Source organism: Hemiscyllium ocellatum, chromosome 37 (assembly GCF_020745735.1).
Source record: "Hemiscyllium ocellatum isolate sHemOce1 chromosome 37, sHemOce1.pat.X.cur, whole genome shotgun sequence".
Classification (NCBI taxonomy): Eukaryota; Metazoa; Chordata; class Chondrichthyes; order Orectolobiformes; family Hemiscylliidae; genus Hemiscyllium; species Hemiscyllium ocellatum.
Window position 1 is genome coordinate 37376368 of NC_083437.1, and position 17421 is coordinate 37393788.

Sequence of the window (17421 nt, forward strand, 5' to 3'; positions counted from 1 at the left end):
AGTGAGAGCTCCGACAGCCACCAGGAAGCTGAGGGGGAACATGGCTGCTGCCTCGTGTGGGGGTGAGAATCCTCAGACCGTCACACCCATGGGGACCAAATCAGCAGTTATCCAACAACCAGAGAGAACAGTCAGGGTTTAAACATTGGACCGCTTCCCGAAAGAGGTGAAAGGATATGGAGGGTGTAGGGGGGAAAGCAGGAAGCTCCAGTTATCGCGCTGGATGATCAGCCATGATCGTATTGAACCATGGAATAAGCTCAAGGGGCTGAACAGCCTCCTCCTGCTCCTGGGTTTTGTGTTCCTATGGTAACGGTTAGAGAAAGGTGCTCAATTTTCATTTGCCATGTCACACTTTCTTCCTCATTCTTTTGTTAGATGCTTGCACGTGTCAGCTACATAATCCCCGATATATCCAATCTGTGTTTATCCACCTTATTAGATACATCATCGGTTTGTGTCATAGTCATAGAGCCATACAGCATGGAAACAGACCCTTCGGTCCAATCCCAAACTAACCTAGTCCCACCTGCCTGCTCCTGGCCCATGTCCCTCCAAACCTTTCCTACTCATGAACTTATCCAAATGTCTTTTAAACATTGTAACTGTAACTGTGCTTGCCTCCATCACTTCCTCTGAACGTTCATTCCACACACTAACCACTCTGTGTTTAAAAAAAATTGCCCCTTGTCTTTTTTTTAAATTTAAAATGTGCCCCCAAGTCTTGAAAGGCCCCATCCCAGGGAAAAGACAACTACCCATTAACTCTCTCTATTCCTCTCATTATTTGTCTGTCAGGTCACTTCTCAAAACCTTCTATGCTCCAGGGAATAAAGTCCCAGCCTACCCAGTCTCTTGTTGACCTGATTGATGTTGGTTAATTAAGTTGCATCGTTGCAGGTCAACCCTCCATCACAACAGGTACACCTTGAGCTGCAGGGTGACCGACCACAGTACTTCATTATAAAGGGAAGGTGGCAGCATCATGGTATTGTCACTGGACTCATAATCCAGAACAGCAGGCTAATGTTCCAGGGAGAGGAGCTTGAATCTCACCAGAGCAAATGTAACATTTGAATTCAATAAACTTCAGGAATACAAAAATGGCCTGAAATAATTGTAAAAGCCCATCTGGTTCATCAGTGTCCTTCAGGGAAAGAAACTGCCATCCTTACCAGATCTGGCCTACATGTGACTCCAGACCCACAGCAATGTGGCTGACTCTTAACTGCCCTCTGGGCAATCAGGGATGGGCAATAAATGTTGGCCCAACCAGAGATGTTCCCTTGACTCTAGCAACTAAATTTGCACGGTCAATATAAACTTTAAGCCCTCCAAAATTATTTTTTCTAATTTCGACAGACTTACCATGACAGGCTCCCACCATTGGGAGGCACGATGGCTCGGTGGTTAGCATTGCTGTTTCACAGCACCAGGGACCCAGGTTCGATCCCAGCCTCACAACTGTCTGGGTGGAGTTTGCACATTCTCCCCATGTCTGTGTGGGTTTCCTCTGGGTGCTCCAGTTTCCTCCCACAGTCCAAAGATGTGCAGGTCAGAGTGGATTGGCCAGGGGAAATTGTACATAGTGTTCAGGGGTGTGCAGGCTAGGTGGATTAGCCATGGGGAATGCAGGGTTACAGGGATGGGGCAGGTCTGGGTGGGGACTTCAGAGGGTCAGTGTGGACTCAACAGGCCGAATAGCCTGCTTCCCCACTGCCAGGGTTCTATAACCAGATTGATAACTGATCTGGTTGGTGAATGTTCTTCAGGGAAGGAACTGAGCCACCCTTCCCTGTGTCTCCAGATGTGTGGTGAATTTTTAATTACTGCGAAAACGCAGTTCAAGAGCAAACAAATGTTGGCTTTGTGAGGTTAGCACCATTCTCCAGCCTTTTGCACATTATTTCTACTTAAATAATCATCGAATTCCTACTTAAATTCCTCAAATGAGCCTCCCTCCACTACACTTTCAGACATTACATTCCAACCCCAAACCACAAGTTGTGGTTGCATTGCATTTCATTCCCACATGGAAGGTTTGAGTTATAAGGAGAAGTTGGAATGGCTGAAACACTTTTTCCCTGGAGCTTATGAGGTTGAGGTACATAGAATCATGAGGGGTATCGAGAAGGTGAACGACAGGTTCACTCTGGTAGGAGATTTCATGACTCGGGGCATATTTCTAAGATGAGAAGAGACAGATATAAAAAAAGATGCGGGGACGGGGCATTTCTTTTTACCCAGAGTGGTTCATGTGTGGAATGAACTTCCTGAGGAAGTGGTGGATGTGGAGATTTAAATGACATTTGGATGAATACATGAATAGGAAAGATTTGGAAGGATATGGGCCAAGCGCAGGCAGGTGGGACTAGTTTAGTTTGGGATTATGGTCAGCATGGACTGGTTGGACCGAAGGGTCTGTTTCCCTGCTGTGAGACTCAATCTGTTCCCTGGTGTTCTTGGTGGCACAGTGGTTAGCACTGCTGCCTCACAGCACCAGGGACCCAGGTTTGATTCCAGCCTCAGGTGACTGTCGGTGTGGGGTTTGCACGTTCTCCCCGTGTCTGATTAGGTTCCCTACAGGCCCTTCGGCCCAACCAGCCCACACCGACCCTCCGAAGAGTAACCCACCCAGACCCGTTTCCCTCTGACTAATGCACCTCACACTGTGAGCAATTTAGCACGGCCAATTCACCTGACCTGCACATCTTTGGACTGTGGGAGGAAACCGGAGCACCCGGAGGAAACCCACGCAGACACGGGGAGAATACACAAGCCCGAGGCTGGAATTGAATCCGGGATCCTGGTGCTGTGAGGCAGCAGTGCTAACCACTGAGCCACCATGCTGCTTGGGTTTCCTCTGGGTGCTCCAGGTTCCTCCCACAATCCAAGGATGTGCAGGTTAGGGTGAATTGGCCATGCTAAATTGCCCATAGTGTTCAGGGGTGTGTAGGTTAGGTGCATTAGACAGGGGAAATGTAGGGGAATAGGTCTGGATGGGCAACTCTTCGGAAGATTGTATGGACTTGATGGGCCTGATTCCACAATGTGGGGATTCTATGGTACTTTTACCAGTGCGTGCAGTTTCCTCCTATCGTCCTACACAGCAACCTCATGATTTTGAACACCTAAATTGGATCTCCTGTCAATTGCCTCCTCCTCCAGGAGGAGCAGTCCCAACGTCTTCAATCTAACCTCCTCAGTGAGACTTCTCATTCCTGGAGCCGTTCACTTTGATTCTCTGTAACAGCTCGGTCCCAGTTAGAGTGGAACCCATTCCTGAACAACTAATTCACACTCAGTGGAAGAGGCAGAGTACTGCCACGTTTTAGAGGCAGTCGGAGATTATTCTTCTGTGGAAAATGTCCCAGATTTCGGAATAAATATTTAAAAGGGCTATCGCAGCCAAGGTTGTACGTAGTCTATTTTAATCCACTGCACAGTGCAATCCCCAGTGGAGTAGTCAAGCAAGTTAAATCAGTTGTGTGTTTATTTCAATTCAGCTGCACCAAGGATAAATCAGGGACGCACTTTGTTGTAGTCCAGTTATCATTTTCTTCCTTAAGCAGTTTAGTAATAATTGCAAATGTTGTTTTTATACTTGTAGCTGCTTCTGATTTAATGTTGGCTCACTATCTGTGAAGAGTGATTTTATTCCCTGGGAGCGTGGTGTGTCTAAATGCCATCTTAGCCCCATGCGGGCAATAGTGTGCGATGAATCAGTCTCTCTGGTACGTTGCTTATTTAAAATGGACAATGACGTGGTTCTGGTGGTCACTGTCTTCATCAGAAGAATGAGCCAAAGGGACTGGAGTCACAAATGCACTGCTGTCTCTTGTTGCTCCCTACTGGTAAAAAAGACTGGAACGGCAGGGCACGGATAGACAATAGACGATAGGTACAGGAGTAGGCCATTCTGCCCTTTGAGCCAGCAGGAGAACAGGCACTTCGGTCCACCCAGTCCATGCCGATCATAATCCCAAACTAAACTAGTCCCCCCCAGACCATCAGTCCAACTTGTTCATGCTGACCTGACATCCCAATGTGATCTAGTCTCATTTGCCAGCACTTGGCCCTAAACCCCTCTAAACCCTTCCAATTCATATATGCATCCAGAAGCCTTTTAAATGCTAGAATTATACCAGCCTCCACCACTTCCTCTGGCAGCTCATTCCATACACGTACCCTCAGATACTTTTTAAATCTTTCCCTTCTCACCCTAAACCTAAGCCCTCTAGTTTGGACTCCCCCACCCCAAGGAAAAGACTTTGTCTGTTTACCCTATCCAGGCCCCTCATGATTTTATCAACCTCTATAAGGTCACCCCTCAGCCTCCGACACTCCAGGGAAAACAGCCCCAGCCTCTTCTATGACATCATTGCATCAAGACGTCCTGTCTTGTCCGTCCTGCTAAGTGGTCTTCTCCTGAGGTTTCCTTTGGCCTTCGATGTGTCTTACAAGTCCTTTCTTTAGTGTAGTGAGCAAGTTTCCATATCACACTCTCAATGTCCAAGTCCGTGAGGACCCTTTACTGACCCCTGGGATGCACGACATGCAAGCAGTTCTCCAGTTCAAGCATTAAGCATCACCCTTTGGTTCCAGTCAGTCCGACAGCTCTGTTGCCAACCTGCTATGTCATCTCTCGGAGCATTTGTCTAGAACAAGCCTTCTGAGAGACCTTGTACTGAATGTCCCCAAAATCCCCCGGCTTTATATCCATGGTATTCCCTTGGTCAGTACAACCAGCCAGTTCCTTCATATACATCCATCGCAGCATGCCTTCAGTAAGCACACGTTGGCTTCTCTTTGTTGTCCCATGTGGAGTTAGCTGGATGCTAATTTGGTATGAATTCGGGGAAGGGTAAATTCCCGTATGTTTTGTTGTTTCAGCAGCTTGTTGCCATGACGACAGTGAGCAGGTGGGGGGGGATCCATTGGAAATTCACTCCCATGGATTCTTAAAATGCCCTCTGGTGAAACAAATTGGTCTTTGGTCATGGTCCTTATAACCACACCTATTGCGTTAACTACACTCAGACCCAAAGGAGCACCCTTCTCGAAGGCAGATCTTAAATATTGTGATCTCTTCTCTCTACAATTCAGTCTTTGCCCAGTTACACCAAGTCAAATCCCTTCCAGTTTTTTAATTTTTAGCATTTGTCCAATCCTGCACGTTCTCCTTTGACTCGCTATTACCTTGTTCTATTCTTAAACCGAATTGAATCCTATCGGAACTGATATTTCCAAATTTTGTTCCTGCTGTTACACCATGTGTGTGTCCAACTTCCATTTCCCAGAACAAATGCAAACCGTTCTCTTTTCTCTGTCAGTATAGAAAAAAATATTGGTCCAGGAATGAAACCGTCTTAGTGCATTTTACAAAAGTTCCCTACCTTGCCTGCAATTGAAATCACATTGTGATTGCTATGTTCTCAACATCTTGTCAACCATCTGCAAATTTTCCCAATCGAGACGCTATCGTCTGGCGGTTCTAGTCTGTTTAAGCATTGCCGCATTTCCCTTCCTGCTCTTAACTGAATGTGGATTAATCTTAACATAACCGTGTAGAGCACTTTCATGTTCTGTGCTGTGATAGGTTCATTTCCTAATACTGCCATCCTTTCTCCCTTTTATCTGTCTTTCCTGCAGGTTGCATAGCTAGAAATATTGAACTTGTCGATCCTCAGTTGCAATTTTGTTCCTCTCCATTTATCCACGTTCCTAAGGCTTCCAGCTCTCATTTGGGTATTTTCTGGATTCATATGCTTTGTTTCAATCATTCCTTTTTGTTGGTTTTGTTTCTTTTTTGAAACCTCTTCCTTAGCTCTAGCGTTTCTGTCTTACCTGTTTTCTTTGGAGTGTCCCTGTGTTCCCACGTCCACTTCAGCTGTTGCTCTGCCATTTATAATTTACACTCTGGAAGGAAAATGACTTCAGCTCGGTTCATCCAACCTGTCCTGATCAATAATATCCTTGAACAGTTCCAGTATAGCAAGCATTCTGCCTCTTCCTCTTACGCACTTCCTCAACTACAAATTTATCTTTATTATCTTTCTCTTTGGAAATGGATGAAAGCATGGGGGACTGCAAGTCATCCTGAGACTATTACCCTTCAACTAATGTTGACGCTGTGACCCCTGTTTGAAACGTGCATTTTAGATGCATGGACATTTTGTTCTATTTGGAGAGTGAGTCTTGGATACGCACGACATGTTCCTGTGAAACATCTGCAGTCAGCCAAAGGGCTTGCTGCTATGTGCTCCGTATGTACCAATGCCTCACCAGCTACCAGAAGTGTCCCGATGAGCATTGGGCAGGCAGCATGTTGGACAGGCGCGTGTCGGACAGCGCGTGTTGGATTTTGAGGCTTGAGACTGTGGCTTTGCAGCTGAGCTGTGATTGCATTAAAAATACACCTCCTTGGTCATGTGCTCCGAAAGAAAATATCTCGAAACTTCCTGTACTGATAGTTAACAAGGCCCATCGTTCAGTGAGTTCGTTACTGATCAATGTCCTAATCCCATCCACTCTGGCTCCATATCCCTTAAAATCGACATGTCAAGCAACAGTGTATTTGAAATTATTGAATTACGATCTGCTTTTTATTTTGGAATGGAGTTCCACTCTTTTCTTCACCTGATGGGTGGGCAATGTTTCCTGCATGACTTCAGTCTGATTTTAGAGTTATGTCACTTTATATTTCTCTTCTCTATCCTTTCATGAAGTCATCCAGTACGGAAACAGACCCTTCGGTCCAACCAGTCCATGCCAACCATAATCCCAAACTAGACTAGTCCCACCTGCCTGCGTTAGGCCCATATCCCTCCAAACCTTTCCTCTTCACAAACGAATAAAAAATGATTTAAATTTTATCACTGTACCTGCGTCCACCACATTCTCTGGCAGTTCATTCCATGCACGAACCAATCTCTGTGTAAAAAAAAAGTTACCCCTTGTCCTTCTAAATCTTCCTCCTCTCACCTCAAAAAAAAGAACCTGTCCGCTCATCTTGAACTCTCCCCACCTGAGGGAAAAGGCTCCTGTCATTCACCTTATGTATACCTGTCATGATTTTCTAAACCTCAAAAAGGTCATACCCCAATCTCCTATGCTGGAAAAGGTCCTGGTGTTTCAACTCCTCCAAAATCCAAAACAAAAAATGTTCAATCATAACACTCCAGGGAATATCCATCTTGTGTACAGGATCTCTCCCCATTATCTAAATCTCGGGGCTGTGGTCCCATCCTGTTACATACATTTTAGCATGTCCATCTCCGGTCTAGGTGTTTCTGCTTGGTGTGAACGGAATGCTCTCAGCTATTTCCTGAAGGAGTAATGATGTGAAGGAGCCAGTGTGGGACTGGGGTAGACAGAGTTAAAAATCTCACAACTCCATGTTATAGTCCAACAGGTTTAATTGGAAGCACACTAGCTTTCGGAGTGCTGTTGCTTTGTCAAGTACCTAGTGGGGCAGGATCATAGGGCACAGAATTTATAGTAAAAGATCAAAATGTCACTCTTTGCGATGCAATGAACCAACCTAGCTTGCTGTTAAGTCTTTAATCGAAACCCGCATTCCCTTTCAACGTGATGAAAGACTTAACAGCAATCTAGGTTGGTTCAATGCATCACATCAGTGGGATGACACTTTGAGCTTTTACTATAAATTCTGTGTCCTGTGATCTTGCCCCACTAGCTACCTGTCGAAGGAGCAGTGCCCTGAAAGCTTGTACTTCCACATAAACCTATTGGACTATAACCTGGTGTCGTGTGATTTTTTTAACTGAAGGAGCACGTGGTTTCTTCCAGCGAGATGAACCATCTGGCTGCAACACTGAGGGCTACAAACGGGTCATCTTTATTTTCCAAGAGAAAAGAAAGGGCGAGATTGTGATGCAAGTTGACACTCGTCTTAATTACAAGCAGTGCGGCTAAAAGGACTGATGATTAATATTACGAGGTCGGTTCTGGGGGAGTGTAGCCAAGATTAACCCATAGCTTGCTGGTTAATGGAGGGAAATTCCTGTCTCCTTCAGCTGAGCAATTTTGTGCACTTTATGCTCATGCAGTATGACTGTAAACATGTGAATTTTCCAGTAGCAACTTCATCAAACACGCAGAGCAGTTTACTGCTGTGATAGTAACCTGAGCTTTAAAAGAAGTGTTTATCTCTGCTTTATGTTTAACCTAGTTGCCTTTCTTCTTCTTAGTGTCTCCTTTCAATGTAAAGGTGAGCACTACTCCAAAAATATATGCGGGGTTGCAGCTGCCACCTCACCAATGGTTGTTGTTAAATTCGCTTACACTGTGCATTGATATAGCGCCTTTGATGTAGTGAACGGTCTCAAGGCACTTCACAGAAGCAATTTTAAACGAGGTTTGACCCTGAGGGCTTGATGCTGACTTGCTGAAAACCTGTTATCAGAGTTAGAACCTGGCCCCGAGTCAATGAAGTATTAGAGCAGGCAACTGGATATTTGGTCAAAGGGGAACCGTGAGGAGTGAGAATGGAACTGCTTGGGAGGAGGGGGTGGGCATTCCAAACCTTGGATAAATAACAAGGATGGAAGCCGTATGCTCTCGGAGGGCTGAACAGTGGAGCTTAATCCTGATAACTGTGAGGTGATGCATTTAGGGCAGACGAACAAGGCTAGGAGAGAACTCCATGCACTGTTGGACTCACCATAGATTCTTGAGGGCAGCAGGGCAGGATGTTTAAAATAGCCTTTAAAAGAAGTGTTTATCCCTGCTTTATGTTTAACCTAATTGCCTTTCTTCTTCTTAGTGTCTCCTTTCAATGTAAAGGTGAGCACTACTCCAAAAATATATGCCTTTGTTAGTCGAGGCATTGAGTATATGAGTGTTAGAGCTGTGTAAGATGTTGGTTAAGTCACAGTTGGAGCACGATGTGCAGTTCTGATCAAGGTTGAGGGGGGTGTGTGTTGATGGCTGGCTGGTAATGTTGCTATACTATTAATCTAGACACCCAGGTAACATTCTGGGGACCTGGGTTTGAATCCCACTTTGGCAAATGGTGGAATTTGAATTTGACATCAGGATTTGGAGCTAAGAGTCTAATGATGACCATGAAACCACTGCCAGTTGTCGGGGAAAACCCATCTGGGTCAGTAATGTCCTTTAGGAAAGGAAACTGCCATCCTTATCTGGTCTAGCCTAATCTGGATCTCTAGATTAACAGTACAGTGACAATTCCACCCAGCCATCACCGCGCCCCATCCACCCCAGGTGATCAAAACTGCACACAGTACTCCAACTGTGCCCTAACCAACATCTTGCACAGCTCTATCATGACCTCCCAGCTCATGTATTCCCAACCCACAGCAATGTGGGTGCCTCTTAACAGCCCTCTGGGCGATTAGGGATGGGCAATAAATGCTGTTCTAGCCAGTGATGCCCTCAATGTTGAATGAATAAACAAACAATTTGAATGAAAGGATGTGATTGCGTTAGAGAGGATGCTGAGGAGGTTCACCATGATGTTGCCTGGACTGGAGAGATTCCGTGCTGAGGGAAGACAAAGCAGACTGGATTGTTTTGGACAGAGGTTGACTTGGAGCAGAGCCATCTGAGGGAGAACCTGATTGTAACATATACAAATCTGAGGGGCATCGATGGGGTGGATAAGAAGGAGCTTTTCCCCTTCATTAAGGGACCAAAAAGCAGGGGCATATTTAAGGTAAAGGACAGGAGATTGGAGGAAACTGGATTGAACTGAATTTATTGTCACATGTACTGAGGCACAGTGAAAAGCTTTGTCTTGTGAGCAATACAGGCAGATCACATATTTACTTATCTATGCTATTTAACTAGTAGGTAAACAGCGGCAAAAACAAAAACACAGGTACAGGTGAATGTTAAGAGTTTGTGAGTCCATTCAGTATCCTAACAACAGGAGGGTAGAAACTGTTTCGAATCTGGCTGGTGTGTGTGCTTCTGCACCTTCTCCCTGATGGTAGAGGTTGTAGTACAACATTGCCAGGGTGGGATGGATCTTTGACAATGCTATTGGCCTTTCCTTGACAGCGGGCCTGGGAGATGGACTCTATAGATGGGAGGTTGGCCTTTGTGATTGTCCGGGCTGAGTTCACCACTCTCTGTAACCGTCTCCAAACTTGAATGGTACAGTTGCCATTTAGTGATACAGAGCTGAAAAATGTGTTGCTGGAAAAGCGCAGCAGGTCAGGCAACATCCAAGGAGCAGGAAAATCGACATTTCGGGCATAAGCCCTTCTTCAGGAATGAGGAAGGTGTGCCAAGCAGGCTAAGATAAAAGGTAGGGAGGAGGGACTTGGGGGAGGAGCGTTGGGAATGCGATAGGTGGAAGGAGGTTAAGGTGAGGGTGATAGGCCGGAGAAGGGGTGGGGGGGAATACATCCAGACAGAATGCTCTCAATGGCACGCCTATAAAAGTTGGCAAGGGTATTCACCGTCATGACCAGATTTCCTCAGCTGCCTGAGGAAGGGGAGACATTGTTGAGCCTTTGTAACCAGTGCATCTATGAAAGGTTGTTATGGATGACCACTCCCAGGAGCTTGACACTCTCCACTCTTTCCACCTCTGTCCTGTTAATGTGTGGCGGGGGGGGTGGGGAGGCATGAGTTACATCCTGCCGAAAGTCAATAATGAGTTCCTTGGTTTTGCCGGCATTGAGAGCTCAGTTGTTCTCGGTGCTCCATTATTCTAGGTCTTCCACCTCCCGTCTGTAGTCTATTTTGACGCTATCTGAAGTTCGACTGACCATGGTGGTGTCATCAGTGAACTTGTAGATGGCATTAGCCTGGTATTTGGCGACACAATCATGGGTATACAGTGAGTACCGTAGGGGGCTGAGTGTGCACCCTCGGGGGGCTTCAGTGTTGAGTGTTAGTGAGGATGAAAGGTTGTCCCCAGTCTTCACTGATTGTGGCCTGTGGGTCAGGAAACTGAGGATCCAGTTGCAGAGAGTGGGGCTTAGTCCGAGATCACTAAGGTTAGTAATCGGTCTCAAGGGGATAATAATGTTGAAGGCTGAACTGTCATCAATGAGTAGGATTCTTACGTAGCTACTCTTGGTGTCAAACTGTTCTTGGGAGGAGTAAAGGGCAGGTGATATGGCAACTAATGAGGATCTGTTGGTCTGATAGGGAAATTGGAGTGGGTCAGGAGTAGTGGGGAGGCTGGAGTTGATTAATGCCACGACCAGCCTTTCAAAGCACTTCATGACCACCGAAGTTAGGGCCACTGGGTGGTAGCCATTGAGACATGCTGCATGGGTCTTCTTAGACACAGGGATGATGTTGGCCCTCTTGAAACAGGCAGGGACAGTGGCCAGCTGCAGGGAGAGGTTGAAGATGTCTGAGAAGACCTCTGTCGATTGATCTGCACATGCTCTGAGTGCGTCTGGTCCAATCGCTTTCCTTGGATTCACACGAAGGAAAACTGAGCTGACCTCTGATGCAGTGATTGTTGGGATAGGACAGAATAGGATACTTTACCCTCTTTGAGCCTGTCTGACCTACTAAGCATTTCCAATGCTTTCTTATTCTGGGTTTCCAGCATCCAAGGAGTTGTAATTTTGGTCAAAACGAACTCTCTGGCTGTAAAGTGCTTTACAAGTACGAGTCCTTGCTTTCCGAATCATTCAGTAAGATCACGTGTAAACAAAACATACTCTAAATGAATGAAGAAATGTACAGGACTTGCTTTGAGGATCTTGGGGGAGGCAAACACTCTTTGGCTTACTGTGATATTGGTGTCATATAAATGCAAGCCATTGGTTCCGTTGTGTGATAGCGATCCTTGTGTGTTTTAGTGAGAAGAAGTCAGGTTGCAACAGGAGAATAGTTTCCAAGATAAGTCTTCTACCACCAGACCACAATGTTTACACGTTCTCTCTTTCTGTCATAAAGTCACATGGCACAGAAACCGACCCTTTGGTCTAACCAGTCCATGCCGAACATAATCCCAAACTAAACTACTCCCACCTGTCTGCATATGGTCCCTACCCCTCCAAACCTTTCCTATTCATGTACTTATCCAAATGTCTTGTAAACGGTGTAACTGTACCTGCATCCACCACTTCCTCTGGAAGTTCATTCAACACACTAACCACCCTCTGTGCAAAACAAAAATGTTGCCCCTCGTGTCCTTTTTGGAGCATTCTCCTCTCATCTTAAAAAAAAAAGCTCCCTCATATTGGACTGTCCCACCCTCAGGAAAAGACCTTTGTTATTGACCTTATCCATGCCCCATATGATTTGATAAAACTCAGTATCGTCACCCCTCAACCTCCAGTGAACAGAATCCCAGTTTTCCAGTCTATGTTTATATCTGAAACATCCTTATATCCCTCCGTTCCCACCAACATCCTGGTAAATCCTTTCTGAGCCTTCTCCAGTTTAATAATATCCTTTCTATAGCAGGGCGAGCAGAACTGTACACAGTACTCCCGAAGAGACCTCACCAATTTTCTGTACAACATGATGTCCCAACTTCTATACTCAATTTAGGCAAGTGTTCTAAATGCCGCCTTAACCACCCTGTCTATCCATGATGCAAATTTCAAAGAATTATGTCCCTCAGTTCTTAGGACTCTCTCTTCTACCCAGGGCCCGACCATTAATTGTATAAGACCTATCCTTGTTTGTATTCCCGAAATGCAATACTTTGCACTTAAACTCCCATCTACCCCTCGGTGATGTCAAGAGGCCGAGAGCAGGCCAGTGACTCTGACAACTGCTGATAAGTCATGACACCAAATATGAGAATAAGGCTAATTAAAGGGTGGCACGGTGGCTCGGTGGTTAGCACTGCTGCCTCACAGCTCAGAGCCACACTTTCCCAGGCATCTCTAGGATACCCGCACCCACAAACCCCACCGCCCCGTGGCTGAATGCTTCAACTCCCCCTCCCACTCCATCAAGGACATGCAGGTCCTGGGCCTCCTCCATCGCCAAGCAGTTACCACCCGGCCCCTGGAGGAGGAACGCATCATGTTTGGCATTGGGACCCTGCAACTACACAGGATAAATGTGGATTTCAACAGCTTCCTCATTTCTGCTCCCCCCACATTATCTCAGTCCTAAGCCTCCAACTCGGCACTGCCCACCGAACCTGTCCATCACTCCCCCTCTAACCTATCACGTTCTCCCACACCTTCATTCCCCTTTCTCAGCTTCCTTCCCCCTACCCCCCTTCCCCACCAACCCAACCCCCTCAGATTTATCTCTCAGCCCCAGGCCACAAGCCTCTTTCCTGATGAAGAGCTTATGACCAAAACATCAATTCCCCTGCTCCTTGGATGCTGCCTGATCTGCTGTGCTTTTCCAGCACCACACTCTCGACTGCTGCCTTATAGCGTCAGGGACCCGGGTTCGATTCCAGCCTTGGGCGACTGTTTGTGTGGAGTTTGCACGTTCTCCCCCTGTCTGCGTGTGCTCCAGTTTCCTCCCACAGTCCAGAGGTGTACAGGTTAAGGTGGATTGGCCATGTTGAATTACCCATAGTGTTCCCCTAGGGATGTTTACATTGGGTAGATAAGCCATGGGCAGTGGTAACAAGGATAAGGTAGTGGGGTGGGTCCAGGTGGGATGCTCTCCAGTGGGGTCAGTATGGACTCGATGGGCCAAAGGGCCAGTTTCCACACTGTAGGGATTCTATAAAAATGAAAAAGGCAACATTCAGGGCCCAGTTGAATGTGTAATTATCATCTTGTGCCCTCCTGGTCCACCAGGCAGCTACCCTCATTAATCTGAAGCCGAGGAGGACAAGGATCAATGAGCAGATAAATCCAGTGACAGGACTTAATAAAATAAAATGCGTTTCAAATGCAAATGTGAAACATTTACACATTAAATTTTATTGGAATCGGGGTTAAAAATGACCAAGCAGCCTTAAAGATTTGAGCTGATTTGTTGCATGCCTTCTCTTATGTAATAACCCTGGTAATAAAGACAACGCAGAGGTGTGTACGTATGTATGTGTGTGTACACGATTAATACTGTTGGGGAACAGGAGTGATTATTTTCTGCCTTGAATTTGTTTTTCAGGTTGGTGCCCACAGCCCGTTACTTCCCTCTGCGACTCCACTGTGTCCGTGCACTGACTCTGCTCTCCGACTGTACCCACACCTTCATTCCAGTCATGCCTTTCATTCTGGAAGTAAGCCTGTACCTTGATTGATGCTGAAAAGATTAATTTGTGGGGGTTGCTGTGTTTCTATCCTGCAAATAGCACCTTTTTTTGTGAATGCTGAAGAACTTCTGTTTGATTGCCCGTTCACCAAATGAGTATTTAACTATAAGCGGCATGGTGGCTCAGTGGTTAGCACTGATGCCCCTCAGCACCAGGGACCCGGGTTCAATTCCAGCCTCGGGCAACTAACTGTGTGGAATTTGCACATTCTCCCTGTGTCTGTGTGAGTTTCCTCCGGGTGCTCCAGTTTCCTCCCACAGCCCATAGATGTGCAGTTTAGGCAGATTGGTCATGGGAAATTGCCCCATAATGTTCAAAGGTGTGTAGGCTATGTGCATTAGTTGGGGGAAATGTAGAGTAATAGCATAGGGGAATGGGTCTGGGTGGGTTACTCTTCATAGGGTCAGTGTGGACTTGATGGGCCAAATGGCCTGTTTCCCCACGGGAGGCATTTTATGAAAAAACTCTTTCAAAGCTGTGCTGAGAGTCATAGAGATGTTACAGTATCACACAGGTCCTTCAGTCAAAAACAAATACCCAACTATTCTAATCTAATCCCATTCTCCAGCATTTGGCTTCACAAGTGCCTATCGAAATGCTCTGAGAGTTTCAGCTCTGCCGCACTTAAAGACAGGGAGTTCCAGATTCCCACTAACCCATTCCATCACCCTCCTGATGTGTGCCTTGTCAATGGTGGACAGGCTTTGAGGAGTTGGGAGGTGAGTTACTCGCTTGCAGTATTCCCAGCCTCTGACCTGCTCTTGTATTTCTGTGGCAAATCCAATTTAGAGTTTGCTTTCCCCTCCCCCCACCCCACGCCCATTGATTCCAGTTTAACCAGGGATCCTTGTTGCCACACTCGGTTAAATGTGACTTGTGATCTTGAGAGCTGTCACTCTCATGGTTCAGCCTCAGTACCTTGCAGACCTCCTTCTACATGATAACTGTGAAGGCAGTGGTACTAAATGAGTCCTGGTGATTCCTGTGCTCTCTCAGGTTCATTTGCACCTCTCACTCAGAAGCTGGCAGTAAACAAAAGAAGTTCCAGAACAGAATTGATTTATTACTTTTGACCTGTCTTAACTGCCTTGTTGTGGAGGTGCTGGTGTTACATTGGGCTGGGCAAAGTCAGAAGTCACACTACACCAGGTTATCGTCCAACAGTTTGATTTGAAATCACAAGCTTTCGGAGCGCTGCCCCTTAATCTGGTGAAGTGTCAAAGGAGCCATGACTGAAGTGTAGGAGATTGAGGGGTGACCTTATGAGGAGGTGTCTTTTCAGCATTTTTCTTTCTCCAACATCTGCCATGAATTAACCCAGTTTGACAATGATTTCCACACTCTCTCATATTCTCCTTCCAACTTCTCTTACGGGTGAGTTTTTAATCACAGATTATAGTTGCTGACGACTTCATCAGGTCTGCTTGTTGTTCATGAGTGACTAATACTCTGCAGCCAACCCCAGTTTTCTTGCTATTGTTTTTGGGCTGTTTCTATTCAATTGAGTTTGCATGGATACAAGTCAAGTACTTTGTGATTGTCAGCCGTACTCTGTTATATTTATATGTAATTTAGCATCCTTTGGGCGCAGCACAATAGCTCAGTGGTTAGCACTGCTGCCTCACAGCACCAGGGGCCCAGATTCAATTCCAGCCTTGGGTGACTGTCTGTGTGGAGTTTGCATATTCTCCCTGTGTCTGCGTGGGTTTCCTCTGGGTGCTTCGGTTTCCTCTGGGTGCTTCAGTTTCCCCCCACATTCCAAGGATGTGCAGGTCAGGTGAATTGGCCATGCTAAATTGCCAGTAGTATTAGGTGCATTAGTCGGAAGGAAGTGGGTTTGAGAGGGTTACTCTTCAGAGGGTCGGTGTGGACTTGTTGGACCGAATGCCCGTTTCCTCACTGGAGGGAATCTAATCTAATCCTGGGATTGATACCATTATTGGAGATTCATAGTGTGTGCATCATTTGGAAGTGATTTCCAGTGATGTTCCAATTACTATTGATCTCTCCTGCTGATGAAATTGGTAATATAACGTAATGTGATGATGTAGAGGTGCTGATGTTAGATGGGATGGAGAAGATCAGAGGTCACACGACACCATGGTTATTGTCCAGCAGGTTTATTTGAAAACGCAAGCTTTCAGAGCCCCACTCCTGAACCGAAAACGTGTGTTTTCAAATAAACCTGTTGGATTATAGCCTGGTCCCATGTGACATTTGATAATGCAGCGCATCATGTATAATAACGGGTAAACTGGAGAAGGGAGAAAATCTTGTCATGGTTTAGTCTCAATACATTGCAGACCTCCTTCTACATGATAACTATGAAGGCAGTGGTACTAAATGAGTCTTGGTGATTCTTGTGCTCTCTGAGGTTCATTTGCATCTCTCACTCAGAAACTGGCAGTAAACAAAAGAAGTTTGTGGGCGGCACGATGGCACAGTGGTTAGCGCTGCTGCCTCACAGCGCCAGAGACCCGGGTTCAATTCCCGCCTCAGGTGACTCTCTGTGTGGAGTTTGCACATTCTCCCCGTGTCTGTGTGGGTTTCCTCCCACAGTCCAAAAATGTGCAGGTCAGGTGAATTGACCATTTTAAATTGCCTGAAGTGTTAGGTAAAGGGGTAAATGTAGGGGAATGGGTCTGGGTGGGTTGAGGGTCGGTGTGGACTTGTTGGGCCGAAGGGCCTGTTTCCACACTGTAAGTAATCTAGTCTAATCTAATCAAATGTTCCAGAATGGAATTGATTTATTACTACTTTCCTGCAGCAGTTCTAAGAAGCTGTGTTTAAACTCTACACACTCTCTTGCCTGTCCTGGCTTCACTGGTAGCTGCTTTTTCAAGAGTAAATCTGTTAACCCTCTCCAATAGCTTCCAGCAGCCTCACCTGCCAAAACCGAGCTGAAAGTCCACATATACCATAACCACTGCACCAACCCTGTCAACACTTTAAAGAATTGTATCACTTTTTGCAAACACGGCCATTATGAAATCTTGTTTTGGTTACTTTTATAAATTTCGCTTCAGCCAATGATTGGTTACTTCCTATTTAAAGATTCCAACTCTTACCTTGCTACACATATTAAGCTAAGCCAGTTTAACTCCTGTTAACTTTTCAGAGAAGGCCTGTTACACAGGGTGGGACTGTGACACTGTTTCTTTACAGTATAAAGCAAAAGGCAGCAAAAAAACAAAGTTCTTAATTGTTGTTGATGAATCTCAGAG

At 45.9% G+C, this 17421-nt stretch overlaps 1 protein-coding gene across 1 annotated transcript in view; it reads left to right on the forward strand.

The window, feature by feature from the left end:
* noc2l (NOC2-like nucleolar associated transcriptional repressor) overlaps positions 1 to 17421 on the forward strand; it is a 198610-nt gene that overhangs the window by 103265 nt on the left and 77924 nt on the right. The window contains exon 12 of the mRNA XM_060851925.1: positions 14053 to 14164. Coding sequence (XP_060707908.1) covers positions 14053 to 14164 — 112 coding nt within the window. The remainder of the gene's footprint in view (positions 1 to 14052; positions 14165 to 17421) is intronic.